Source organism: Lissotriton vulgaris, unplaced genomic scaffold (genome assembly GCF_964263255.1).
Source record: "Lissotriton vulgaris unplaced genomic scaffold, aLisVul1.2 SCAFFOLD_904, whole genome shotgun sequence".
In the NCBI taxonomy this organism is placed as follows: domain Eukaryota; kingdom Metazoa; phylum Chordata; class Amphibia; order Caudata; family Salamandridae; genus Lissotriton; species Lissotriton vulgaris.
The window spans coordinates 212499-226736 of record NW_028249865.1 but is presented as its reverse complement, the minus strand read 5'-3'; the positions used below and the strand labels follow the sequence as shown (position 1 = coordinate 226736).

Sequence of the window (14238 nt, the reverse complement as noted above, 5' to 3'; positions counted from 1 at the left end):
TCTCTTTTTGGGACTGCTTCTGATTCTCTAATATAGATTTGTTATTTTCGATTGTGAATCTGAAGAAATCGCTAATAAACAAAACTAACTTTTCGATCAAATTATTTACTGATTCAATATTTGCGATTCATTATTTCTAGCAAATAACAAATCAGTAAATCGCATCTAGGAACATAAGGCCCTAAGTTTTTGTTTTTGAACGTGTTTACAGAAAGAAGATGGCTACTTGCAAACAAAAATGTTGCTTGGCTTTATAGATAGTTTTAATGATTGTCATACTATTAATATTGATCAGTGTACTTGTGAGTCTGTATTATCCAGCTGGACATGCCTCTAAAGATAAGGATGATGATGTATGTCATAGTAATGGAAAGCCGATTACATCATAAATATATTTCTGTTGGGAATTTTCGGGAAAATATTAATGTTATATAGTATCAGAATATGAAGAATGTTACAAACTGTTGCATTTGTACTATCCTGCCTACTTCTGTTTCAGAGGGAGTAACATATTTACAACTTCCTTTCACTCATAATACTTCTTGCAGCATCTATCTGTTTTTTTGGGCCAGAATCCACCGGAGCAGTATTAAGTGGTTTATAAATTACCTTTTGAAAAATTACCTGAAATTTAGAATGCGGCTCTTTCTAATTAACATAATGCACCTATTATGCTATCTAATTGAAGTTTTACCTAAACTAATGAAACGTGTTTGTAAGTAGACTGAAGCAGAATGTAACTTTATTAGGATATTTAATAATGAAAGGAGAGTAAACATTAGTAGAAATGCTGTAGAAGTAAAGGTGTTCAATTACAGAAGGAATCTGAGGAGTGATTTAGAAATTGAAAACTACTTCCTAAACTTAAAATTAATCAGGAGAAGAAAGAAGGCATATCTACGGTGCGTGACAAACTCAATGAATGAAAAACTTCAGAGATGATTGAGGCAAAAGAGTACAGTTATAATTATATGGTTGAAAGTGAATATATATTGGGTGATTACCCTATATTTAGGGGCACTTGTCATGTCCGTGGTAAAAAAGCCTATTTTATCATTTCAGTTAAGTGGTTAGTTTTCTGCTATCTTGTGTTAGTTTTTTTTTAATGGTGTATCATGGAAGTGAGATAAGTGAAATACATCTTAAAAGAGTGAGACATGGCTTTGGTCAAGTGTTTATGGATATAGTCGGTTTGTTGATTACCCTTATTAGTGTGGCTTTGAATGATGTGACGATTAGAAAGTTGTCTACATTAACGGATCATTTGGCTACTAATATTGCACTAACTAAAATTAATGGGAATATGATAGACATTTGTGCAATGATTGTTCAGAATCATCCTGCGTAGGAAGATAGTAGGAAGATGGTAGTGTGCCTTGTAATAATGACCCAGTGTTGAAAATTTCTGCCTGATAACAGCATGCTAATTAATAATTATATTAATAATATAACTAATATTTCACATAAAGCTAAAACCTCAGGAGAGATTGTGGCATGGGAAATTATTGGTTCATGGTTCAGTATGATTGGTAAAGGAATTTCAAGGATTGGTGAATGGTTTGGTGATATAGGCAGGAACGTATTAAAATGGATATTAACCTCTTCTATTATAATTATTTTGGATCTAATTGATTTATGTGAGAAATTGGGTGGTTGGTTGACTGGGGTGTGAGCCTCGGTCAAGCAGCAGCCACAATCTCTTGCCGTGTGAACCACAAAAAGTCACCAAATTAACCTGTGCTGAACCCTGAGTAGCTTGGTACAGAAAGCAGTCAGTCAGTCTTAACCTGCAGGTAAAGTATTTATGCAGCACACAAACAGTAATAAAGTGAAAGCACAACGCTAAAATAATCCAAAATCAATTTAGAAAAATAAAGTAGATTTTTTATATAAATTATTTGATACCAAAACAACAAAAATTAAATCAGGAGAACCGGGGTTATGAATTTTGAAAGTTTCAAGTGAAATCCAGAGCCTAAACGATGAAAGCACAAACCACAGGCTTCTAATCGAATAAAACTGAGTCAAAGTTGAAAGTTAAGGCCGACCGCAATGGAGTGCAGTTCGGTTACAAGAAGTTGATTGAGCTTGGTCATTGCTTACCTTTTTACTTAGAAAACTTATTGGAAAAAATGTTCTGAGAAGGCAAAGTAGGCGGGGCAAGGCTGCAGGAGGTGTCCAAGTAGGGAGCTTAGTTGCCAGATGGCCTTGGGTCAAAGTCGCAGTGAAAATTTCTTTGTTCAGACTTAGTTGCCAAAATGGAAGTCGAACAACTCCAGCGGGACGAGGCAGGAGGATGTAGCTGAAGTCAGTTCCACAAGGTTGGATACCCCTTTGGTGAAGGACCGCTGAAACGGATTTGCAGAGAAAAATGTAGTGGGAGAAGCTGTGAAGATAACCCAAGCGGCGTTGCACCTTGAGTGGATAAGAGAGCTGGTTGGCCCGAGTGTTCTCCTGGTTCTCAGAGCACTTTCTGGCCCAATTTTGACTTCAGTTTTGGAAATTGCCCATCTGGACACCTTTAGGACCACAATCAAGGGTCCAGGAATGCTGGTACACTTCTTGGGGTCCAGGACTCACTAAGGACAGGGTTCAGGTGTGGGTTCAAGAGGGTGGGAGCCTTTTATGTCCCTCTTGCCCTGAAGGAGGCCAGCAAACTAGCCCTTGCAGTTACTTCTGGTGGTCACGGGTGCAGGTGAAGATGCAGGGCTCTACAACAGGGCTGGCCTCTGGGGGTTCAAAGAAAGCTCCAGGCAGCAACGCAGTCCTAACAAGTACAGCAGCAGTCTGGCATAGTGCACAGTGGGCCACCGTGCTAGGCAGTCCCCTGAGAGTCCTTCAGCAGGTCCAGTAGGGAACTGAAGAGTGGGTCTGAAGGTCTTGTATATTTACCCTGGTACCCTTCTTTTGGAAAGTAGGAGAAACTTCTGGATAGGTAGTTCGAAGGGCATGAATTTCCGGACTCCCCCGCCTTGTCTCCAAGGTGGCTGCAGTGACAATGCAGGGTGGTTATTCCCTTTGTGTGAAGGCAAAGCACAAGTTATTCAGGTTTAAGTGGGGTTGTGCTCAACTCCATCCCCATCCTGCTCGCAGATGGCCAATTGAGTCCCACCGAATCCCTCTATTGTGTCACTGTCTGGGAGGAATTCAAAACTTCTGTTAGCTACACCCAGTCATGTGACCCAAGACAGGCTACAGGCACAAAGGGCTAAGGGTAGGAAAATACCTAATTTTAGAAAGACGCATTTTCAAAATTGTTATGAAAAATACAACTTTACCATTAAAGGGGGTTTATCTTTACAATTTCATAGCGAACACATGAAATAAATACCTGCTCCCAATTAGGAATTACAGCTTATTAAATGAAGTATGGTATCCCGAATGTTATACTAGAGGAGGGGTAGGCCTCATAGTAGTGAAAAACGAAATTGGGAGATTTTCACTACCAGGACATGTAAAACATGTCTAACCTTATATTTAGCAAACACAAGGAGATGATGAACGGAGTGCTGAAACATTTCAGACACTTACCCCCAGTCACAGATCTGTGTTAAATACATCATCATTTTTAGCTCACTTCGCTGCCCCAGTTCAGACACAGCTATATGCAAATCAGTATTGCCCTGCGCCTCATGGGAACAGTCCAGCCCGAACTGCCAAGCCATGTCTTCCCTGAACCGGAAACAAGCATCCTGGGACCGGTTTAGGGGTAACACCCGTCTTCAGCCAGGCTAACTTGAATCCAGTGGCAAAGTGAGCAAGGGACCCACGTCTGGGCGGCAAACCCTGCCAACTAAGGGCGAACAAAGCAAACACAAGGAGATGATGGACAGAGTGCTGAAACTTTTCAGACACTCACCCCTAGTCACAGATCTGGGTTGAATCCATCATCATTCTTTAGCTCACTTCGCCACCCCAGTGCAGACACAGCTGTATGCAAATCAGTCTGACCCTGTGCCTCATGGGAACAGTCCAGCCCGAACTGCCAAGCCATGTCCTGGACGGGAAACAAGCATCTTGGGACCAGTTTCGGGGTAACACTCTCTTCAGCCAGGCAAGCTTGAATCCAGTGGCAAAGTGAGCAAGGGACCCACATTTGGGCATACCCTGCCAACTAAGGGCGAACAAAGCAAACACAAGGAGATGATGGATGGAGTGCCGAAACTTTTCAGACACTCACACTCACCCCCAGTCACAGATCTTGGTTGAATCCATCCTCGTTCTTTAGTTCACTGCGCCACCCCAGTTAAGACACAGTTGTATGCAAATCAGTCTTGCCCTGCGCCTCATGGGAACAGTCCAGCCCAAACTGCCAAGCCATGTCTTCCCTGGACCGGAAATAAGCATCTTGGGACCGGTTTCGGGGTAACACCCCTCTTCAGCAAGGCTAGCTAGAAGTGCACAGAGTCATAATCCCAACAAAAAGGAATTCAGACAAACATAGGAGGAGGAAGGCCAAAAGTTTGAGGGTGACCCTGCAGAGAGGGGCAGGACCAACAGTCTATGTCTTCTATGAAAATCTTTGGAGGTGTTAATGGAGGACTGAAATATGATTGTAGAAAGATGATGATGACCAGAAAAAGAGAAAGGGGAGCTACTGCAATTGGTGATATCAAAGCCAGTGTTTATGGTGAAATAAATGTTTTGGAGAAGATAAAGTTGACGAAATCAACACTGATGCATGAATTATTGTAGAGTAGGGTAGTTTGTAATAATTCAAAAAATCATTAGATGTGTGAGCTGTGAAAATGCTTTAATTAATTAAAAAATAATGTTTATTATGTTTGTTTACGTTAGCATGACTAGGCTACAAATTTAAATTACTGGACCCAAGCCTGCTTGCACTGACATCTACTTTAAAGCTGCAGAAGAAAATTTTGCTTTTAACCCCTTCCTTGCGGGGCTAATTCCCCCACGTTGAGGGGTGGGCGGGGGGTAAGCGCGGCGCCACGGTGCTCATGACAAGACCAGGTCGTCATGAGTCACGGTGGAGCTGTGCTCAGGACGGCCTAGTCTCGTCACGACCCCGCCCACTGATTAATTCTCCCGCGGGGGATTAACAGCACGTGGGCGGAGCAGCGGCGTTATGACGAGACCAGGCTGTCATGAGCACAGCTCAACTGTGACTCATGACGGCCTGGTCTCGTCATGAGCACACAGGGGTTTAAAATTGCACAAACAGGTTCCCTGCATGCACTTCTTTGTTTTCCTTTTCATAAAATAGGCCAAACGGAATTCAATTTACGGTGTTGTTTTCTTGTACTGAACAAAACTTATTTACTTGTGTGCCTTATGAGGAAGCCAGGTTGAGATGTTTATGTATGGTGCAATAATCAAGGCTTTTTTGCCTAGGCTCTAACGGGAAAGAGACATTCATAAAGTCATTATTGTTTGTTAAGAAACATAAGCGCACTAACATTTTCTTTATTTCTTATACATGTTTAAAGATATTAAATACATTACAAAGTAGGTATTTATTAGATGTCACTTGTTTAATGTATTTTGTGTATTTGAGCAGTCAAAGGTTTATTTACATATAGCTTTGTTAATCCAGCCCTATAGGGCACTTCACACTATGATATGTGTGTGATTTTTCGCTATCTGAATCCTATAAAATGAGCCTTTTCTGTGAGATGTGCTAGAATGTTGTCATTGTTTTAAACTGAGGAATTACTATATCAGTTTGCTATTTGATTTTATACTTCAGACTTCTGTTTGCTTTCTGAAAGGCAGACTCCACCTTAGTCTGTAAATGTATGCTTGTAGACCTTTCTCTGCTTTTCAAACTGAGCAGTTTCCACATAAGATTGTCTGCTTGATCTGTTGGCTCTTTCTTCAGCGGCAGACTCCATATTGATCCTCTTGTTGATTTATATTTAGACGCTTCGTTGACGTACAAACTAAGTAATTTTATGCGAGTTCTTTGTTGAACTATATTCTGGTTTATCCTAATTCCCTTATATTATGCCCGCTCAAATTGGCTGTAGTTTAATTAAATGAAAATAACATTTATAAAGCTCAAAAATCACCTGGGGGTATCTAGGCGCTAAGCAAAAACTGAACAGGCTGTCAAGATTCAGAAAATGGCAGAATTAGTTGGAAAAAGCCAATTTTTTTAAAATCTTTCCAAAACTCTAGTAAGTTTGTTTTCAATTTTAGTTCAGTCCCAAGAGAATTCCATAGTCTTGATGTGTATAAGCTGAAGCCTCTCCCACCCCAGTTGGCTTTCTTAAATCTGGTGACTACCAGATTACCACTTGTGGATGAGCACAGTGAGCGCACTGGGATGTATCGATGAAAATACTGCATAAATTAGTCTGGTCCATTGAAGGCAATACAGAGTGCCTTAAACTATATCCGTTTATCAATGGGAAGCCAGTGTTGTTGAATGAGTGCATGAGAAACAGAAGTATGTTTTGGAATGCCCAGCAGTAATCTAACTGCGGCATTCTGTAGTGTTTGTAGCTTATGTAGAAAACATTATTCGAATGTTGATAAAAAGTGCATTGCCATAGTCTATTTTGGACGAAATCAGAGTGGTGGCTACCCTCTTTTGCAGTATAGGTGGAATGAAAGGTAATCCTTTCATTAAGGTTTTCAAAATGAGGAAACACGAAGAAGTGATATGATTTATTTGTCCTTCAAATGATAACTTAGTATCAATAATCACCCGAAGTTTTTTGCTTTTTCCCTGGGGGTAGGCAGACTCCCCAGTTCCTGGGGCCACCACTTGTTTGACCAGAAAGAAGGGCTTAGAACCTCAGTTTTTGAGGAGTATCGTTTCAAGCAGCTACTGTAATTTAGGCTGCAAGTGGGGTAACATAGGGATTAAACAATGTGGGGCTCAGGATGAGCCCTGAAGGACTCCTCAGGGTAATGAAAATGCTGGTGAAGTGTAATCACCTAAGGAGGATGTTTGAATGCGGTCAGTCAGAAAAGAAATCAGGAACTTGAGTGCGTGATCTTTGATCCCAATTGATTCAAGGCGATCAATGAGAAGAGCATGGTTGACCGTATCATATGCAGCGGATAGATCCAGAAGGATATGGGCTGCATTACGCCCACTGTCTATCATTTGCTTGATTTCTTCCATGGCTGTCATTAGCGCCAGTTCGGTATTGTGGTGACTTCGAAAACTGAACTGTGTAAAATCCAGACTCTTGGTTTTTTCTAAGAAAATGGGTAATTCATTGTTGATGATTTTCTCAACCAGTTTGGCAGGAAATGGTGATCGAGTTATTGGCCAATAGTTTTTGACGTCACCAATGTCTAAGTTATCCTTTTTAATAATGGCAGAATAGACCGTACCTTCCAATCTTTTGGAAAAAAAACCTGCTCTGAAGAGATGGTTAAAAATGGGCGTGAGGTGTGTGGTTATCACCTCTGGGGCTAAGTGAATTGTTCTGGCTGGACAAGGGTCCTGTGGTGAACCTGTTTTGATCTGCATCAGTATTCTTTGCGTCTGATTGGCCGTCAGATGTCCAAAGTGGGATAAAGCACTGATGTTGTGTGTGTCTTTCGGAGATCTAGAATCTTAGGGGCCGATTATGATTGCGGTTTTTCCGCATCCTCCGGGCCGGCAGAAGCCACCGCCGGCCCAGAGGATGCGGAAAAACCGCTGTGGAGCCTCCAAAGACCCACCGCCATATTAGGATGGCTGGTTGGTCTGGAATTCCGTCCGCAGCTTTTCCGCCGCTGTCGCCTTCCGACCATGGCGGAAAAGTTCTAACATGGCTGGCGGTGTCTATCAGACACCGCCAGCCATATTAGGATGGTGGTAAAGATATGCTTTTCTGCAGCGGCTTTTCCGCCGTGGAAAAGCATACAGACTTGCACTTTGGGGGCCCATTGCGGGCCCCCTGCGTGAAGGGGGGTGAGGGGTGCACATGGGGGGTACCTATGGTACCCCCCTGCATTTGCGTACACACAGCAGCAGGCACCGCGCGGTGCCTGCCGCTTTGTGCATGCAAATGCAATGCATGCATTTTTAACCTTGCGGCGGTTGCAGCTTGAAGCTGCACCCGCCGCAATGTTAAAGATAGAGGATGTGACTGCCACCCTGGCGGTCACATCCTAATCTGCTCGGAGGGAACGCTGCAGCCCCTGCAGATTTTCCCTCCTCCTCAGAGGTCGCAGATGGACTCAAGTCCATCCGCGATCCTAATCGGCCCCTTAACTTAAGTATAGAAAGGAATTATAGACATTCTTAACTTTATCCTGAGAATGAAGTGCTAATTTGTTACAGAATTGTTGATTAATATTTGGGGTTTTTAGGTCAGGAAGTTTTTTAACTGTAGCAAATAATTCCTTGGAGGAGTTCATTGCCCCTTCTATTTTTGTCGCAAAATAGTTCTTTTTCGCAATTAAAATCATATTTTTGTAAGTCTGCAGATTGCTTGAGTATATTTCTTTGTCTGCTGGTTGAAGCATTATTGCTGCTGATTTGAATCTGAGAAACGACTTTATGCCTTCTGTAATGATTCTTAAATTTTGAATAACCTTCATGGTTTTGACTTTGAATCTTATCCTATAAAGGTTTCTATTCTGATCCCGTGGGATTCGCACGACCGTGATCCTTCGTATCGGCCCTTTACATTTATTAGGGAAAAGAACTGGCATGAAATAAATTACGTTCTGGTGCTGGAGGGCAGGAGTTGTTACTAAGAAAAGTTTCCCGCCTTGGAGGGGAACAAGCAGACTGAAATAGTCACTTAAGGAAGTCTGCATTGCGTACGCATGGTGGGCACACTCACAACAATAGGCTCTTACGGTGAAGATAGTTGGTTGTGGTTAGTGAGTCAGAGAAGCCTACAGCATGCACACTCACTACAGTAGGCTCTGATGGTGGTGATTGTTTGTGAGTGGGAGAAATCTACGGTAGGCACGCTCACTGCAGTAGGCTCTGATGGTGGAGATAGTTGGTTGTGGTTTATGAGACAGAGAAGCCTGCGGGTGGACACACTCACTGCAGTAGGCTCTGATTGTGGTCAGGGTTTGTGAGTGAGATAACTCTGCGGTAGGCACACTCCCTACAGTAGGTTCAGATGGTAGAGATGATTAGTTGTGGTTTGAGAGTGAGAGAAGTCTGCGGTAGGCACACTCCCTGCAGTAGGTTCAGATGTTGGAGATGATTGGTTGTGGTTTGTGAGCGAGAGAAGTCTGCGGTAGGCACACTCCCTGCAGTAGGTTCAGATGTTGGAGATGATTGGTTGTGGTTTGTGAGTGAGAGAAGTCTGCGGTAGGCACACTCCCTGCAGTAGGTTCAAATGTTGGAGATGATTGGTTGTGGTTTGTGAGTGAGAGAAGTCTGCGGTAGGCACACTCCCTGCAGTAGGTTCAGATGGTGGAGATGATTGGTTGTGATTTGTGGGTGAGAGAAGTCTGCGGTAGGCACACTCCCTGCAGTAGGTTCAGATGGTGGAGATGATTGGTTGTGGTTTGTGAGTGAGAGAAGTCTGTGGTAGGCACACTCCCTGCAGTAGGTTCAGATGGTGGAGATGATTGGTTGTGGTTAGTGAGTCAGAGAAGCCTACAGCATGCACACTCACTGCAGTAGGCTCTGATGGTGGTGATTGTGACTGGGAGAAGTCAATGGTAGGCGCGCTCACTGCAGTAGGCTCTGATGGTGGAGATAGTTGGTTGTGGTTTATGAGTCAGGGAAGCCTTCAGTGGATGCAGTAGGCTCTGATTGTGGTGAGGGTTTGTGAGTGAGAGAAGTCTGCAAAAGGCACACTCATCACAGAAGGTTCTGAAGGTGGGAATGGTTCATGAGTGACAGAGAAGTCTGCGGTAGGCACACTCTCTGTAGTAGGTTCAGATGGTGGAGAGGATTGGTTGTGGTTTGTGAGTGAGAGAAGTCTGTGGTAGGCACGCTCCCTGCAGTAGGCTCTGATGATGGAGATGATTGGTTGTGGTTTGTGAGAGAAGTCTGCTGTAGGCACACTCCCTACAGTAGGCTCTGATGATGGATATGATCGGTTGTGGTTTGTGAGTGAGAGGAGGCTATGGTGGATACATTCCCTCCAGTAGGGTCTGCAGGTGGGAATGGTTTGTGAGTGAGAGAAGCCTGCGTTTGCACACTCTCTGCAGGAGTGGTGGTGGTTTATAATTATTTACTGCCATAGAAGTTTGTGGGGGAACCCTCATGTCATCAGGCCTGATATAATAGATGGTTGCCTGCCTCTGCAGTGTGGGTATGTTGCTTGTCTTTTTGGGCCTGACAATAGTTTGTCAATGAGTGGTGCACCTGCTGCAACAGTGATAGCTCCGCCCCCTTTTACGCATTGCATCAGGCTCTGGTGTTGTGGGCTGACTGTTAAGGTCACAAAAGTGGCATCTCCTCAGAGACAGAGTCTTTGGTACACAACTTACATTTAACATACTTACTGGTCTTTTCCTGTTTTAGATACCGGAGCAGCATGTCGTCATCAATAAGTGTGCCAGCTTCCGGATATTCGACCACTGAAATTAATAATTTTAATTTCCCCTTCAATTTCCTACCAAGAACTCATGCTCCTTCTCCGGTGCGGACTCCAGAAGTAGCAAAATCTACAAAAAAAGGGGTAAGTGTGGATACTCACATCTCTACTTCTCACACTGCAGACAAACTATCTGTCCAGAATACTTGAATGCAAGATGCATGGTGGAAGCAGAGCTCTAAGCACTTCTTTCCTTTGTGCAGACTGTGTCTCTCTATATGAGCGGCCCAGGAATGAGGAATAACTGAGGGAATCAGTAATTCCAAGTCACATTTCCATAGTAATTCATTTAGGGCCAGAGCCCTCTTAAAGTTATAGGTATGGTTGAGCAACAACTTGCTAATGTTTAATGGAGACAAAATGGGCCATCAGAATGAAGAGGCCACTCCTAAAGAGGGCCTGGGTGTGTGTGCTAAAAGCCAAAAGGTACATGAACTGCACCATGGTCTTTCCTACATGCTAGAAGGCCCCTAATCACTTTCTGGTTGAGTAAGTATCCACTCCATTTGTTGTGTTTGGCTGGAAGAACATTGAGGTCCAACAATATATGGGATATATTGTGGTGTTGCATGTGAGGTTTAGAGGAGTGCACCAAACCTTCTGCGGGAGCAAGCAGCAAACTTAAGCATGAGTTGGGATGTGAAATGAGTGTCAGGGATACATTTGTAGACTGTGTAAAAACTTTTAGCCTCAGGTCAGTTGAAATCATGGTCTTGGGAACAGCCAGATCTCTGTTACTTTCTTGATTTCTTTGTGTCTGCCAATCCGCCTTGATCTCCTCGGGTGCGTGTTCCAGAGCTCGCACAACAGTACACAGGAAATCCTCCCTTTAATATGGGGTTTTTAGATTGATTGAGGAGGAGGAGGAGGTGGACATTCTGGAACTGATGACTCCTTTTTGACTGTGCAGGCCAAGTTAGGATTGCAAGGAGGGTGGTCCTGTTCCATGAATCCCCCCTGGTGAGTGGTGTCTTTAAAGGGACCTTCACAGCAGAAGGAATGTGGTCACATCTATTAAGATTAGGACTGGTCCTGTTGTTGCATTCTGGATTTATTTCAGCTGCTGGTTAGATGTCATGGAAGTTCACTGTTGAGCCTATTGTCATTATTCAAGTCTTGAGGCCTGTATTGTGGGATGTGGCCTTGTGGCTAAAGCTGCTGACCTTGGAACTGGGGAACCAGGTTTGAATCCCAGCCTCTTCCAATTCTAGGCATGTAATCTCCCCGTACCTAAAAAATGGTTTGCTTTTAAAGCTATCTGAAGACCTCTGACCTGGTTTATGCTATGTAAAGCTGCAAAAAAAGAAAAGATTAGTGAAAATGTAAAACCATACTTTGTGTTGCTTTTCATGCTATCACATTTGACCAACCGGAGGTTGGGTGGCCAGCAACTTTCTGTATGAATCCCTTATTCACCCGTATGATGGGGTACAACTGCAGGCTTAACGTCACATGTGGGGACCCTGATCAGGTGCTGTCCAGTTGTATAGGGGGTGGAAGAAGACAGAGGCCACATTTCACCCCTGCCTGTAGTTCAGACCCATGTGAAGCCAAGGTGCACTGCACAAACATAGCAATACAGGTTTCCATATCAGGGAAGGGACACACCTTTCAGAAGATGGGCCTTTCAAGTGTGGCACTGAGATATGTTGCCTTTGCCTCAGTCAGGTTTTGTAGCATCGTACCAGCTGAGTGACTTCTCCAATAACTACGCTACACAAGGCGAGTCATTTCACACGTCTTTATTCTGCTGCGCGTATGTCAGAGCTCGACATTCTAAGCCTGCTTTCAACTCATCCCTCCAACGCTTACGTCACAGGCCTATGGTGTACAGTGGGAACCAAAAGAGTTCCAGCATTAATTATTTACAAGACACCAAAAGGTTGAGGGTGAAAGACCCAATTGGAGTGATCCAGTTATTAGATGAGGGCTTTGTTTAGGGAGAGAGAAAGGGTGTGTTTGTAAGACATTCTGGCTCACAGTCTCTCTATGATCTGCTAGCAGCAGTCCTTTTAATTTCCATAAAAGCCTGGCACTCAAGTTACTGAACTGCCACTGATTACACATTACTAAACAATACACTTTCCGTACACTGCACCGTAAGCTTGCAAGTTCATCCCTGTCTGATTGTAAACATGCTTAGGTTGTGGGAGATAGATAGTGTCACTACAAACCAATGGTTTTTCTGCGTTTTTGTGCTAAAATGCTAGCATTTATATTATTACTAGGCCTAACTATAACAGCACTTTAGCCTTTATGTTTTCTCAGTGAATTTCTAGAATTTTTGATGTCACAGGATTTCTTGGTATCTTACCTAACTATAATATTGCTTCAACCTTTGGTTTTTTTCAATGGATTTCGGAAATTTGTTTAACGTTAGGTAAGATAATATTACAAGACCTAACTAATATGCGACTTTAACCTTTATTTTTTTCAGTGAATTAATGTTTCTTTTCATGCAATGTAAGATCTTATTATCTTACCTATTTTATTAAACTATGTCTTTACCCTTTGTTTTTTCTGGGATTTGCTTATGATATTTACCCAACTCCCTCACTGGGCATATCTTTCGACGATGCGCAGTATTAAGTTGGCTGCAGTGCCTAGGCTCAGGCCCAACCATCTGCAAGCGGGTAACTGTCCACCACACACAGTTTGTGACATTGCATGAAAGGGGGTTGGCACGATGGCCTGGCCAGTGGCCTGGCCCTGCGGTCAACTTCCAGCCAGCCCCTCAGTTGGTTTGGGCGCTGGGTCATGTTTTTTAAATTTTATTTTCTCCCAGTCCAGCAGTACCCCTGAGGTACTTCCACGTACTCCCGCAGAAGTACACGGAGATCGTGCTGAGTGCCGAGGGACTTCGCCTATGGGTCCCACAAGTATGCTGTAGGACGTGCGGGCCCAAAAAAACTATTTTGACTTTTGCAGTGGGCGCATATTTTTTTAAGTCTGCTCAAACGTTGGCGAATTCTGAAAAGCTCTGAGAGCGAAGCATGAAATGAATTGAATTGAATTGACAAAGAATCTCAAGTCGGCATCACCAAGCTGAGCGGCTATACACTGCACTGGTAAGAAAAGTGAAAAGGATATACAGTGCTTAATTTGTGAAACAGCTAGAGTCGGGCCTACATTTTTGCTCAGAAGCCCATTGCTGCTGAATATTGGGTTTACCCAATACCGAGCCTGTCTAGTCTTGGTTCCACTTCATGCCTCTTTCATCCACCACAGTACACCCTCTGCTGCTTTATCGCATTCTTGCAATTTTTTTTTAACCTGTCTCTTTGTCACTGTTTTTACATCGTTCTCTTCCTTGATATGTCTTCCTTTTCTGACTTTCTCTCTCTTGATCTGGGTCAAAGTTTGATGATGAAAAATATGTCCCAGAAATGCAACCATCCTGCAACCCCCGGCTCAATCTCGAATTTAACTTGAGTTTCTTCTAATACATTGTTGCCAATTCACAGACATGTAAAAACATCACACGTATGCTATGTGCTGATTGAAGCCAAAACAAACATGCAATGTACATCACCATAAACAATCTAAAGGAACAGAAACGTCCCCGGATTTGGATGTGCAGATTGTGATGGGAAAATAAAAGAGCCAGTGATAAAAACACACATAAATTGGTAAAGACTTTTTGCAATACGCATTTGCCGGGCTGTAATGTACACATTTACCTTCCCTGAGAATAAATCTTATGACAGCTGAAAAGTTGTATCAACCAACATAAATAAGCCATTCGTAAAAAAAGAAGACA

The 14238-nt window shown here is 43.1% G+C and overlaps 1 protein-coding gene across 3 annotated transcripts in view; it reads left to right on the top strand.

Moving 5' to 3' along the window:
• Positions 1-14238, top strand: part of LOC147663465 (membrane-spanning 4-domains subfamily A member 12-like) — a 124005-nt gene that overhangs the window by 74948 nt on the left and 34819 nt on the right. For all 3 annotated transcript variants that reach the window (XM_086950428.1, XM_086950430.1, XM_086950429.1), the window contains exon 2: positions 10406-10562. In XM_086950428.1, coding sequence (XP_086806554.1) covers positions 10419-10562 — 144 coding nt within the window. In that variant the 5' untranslated portion in view covers positions 10406-10418. The remainder of the gene's footprint in view (positions 1-10405; positions 10563-14238) is intronic.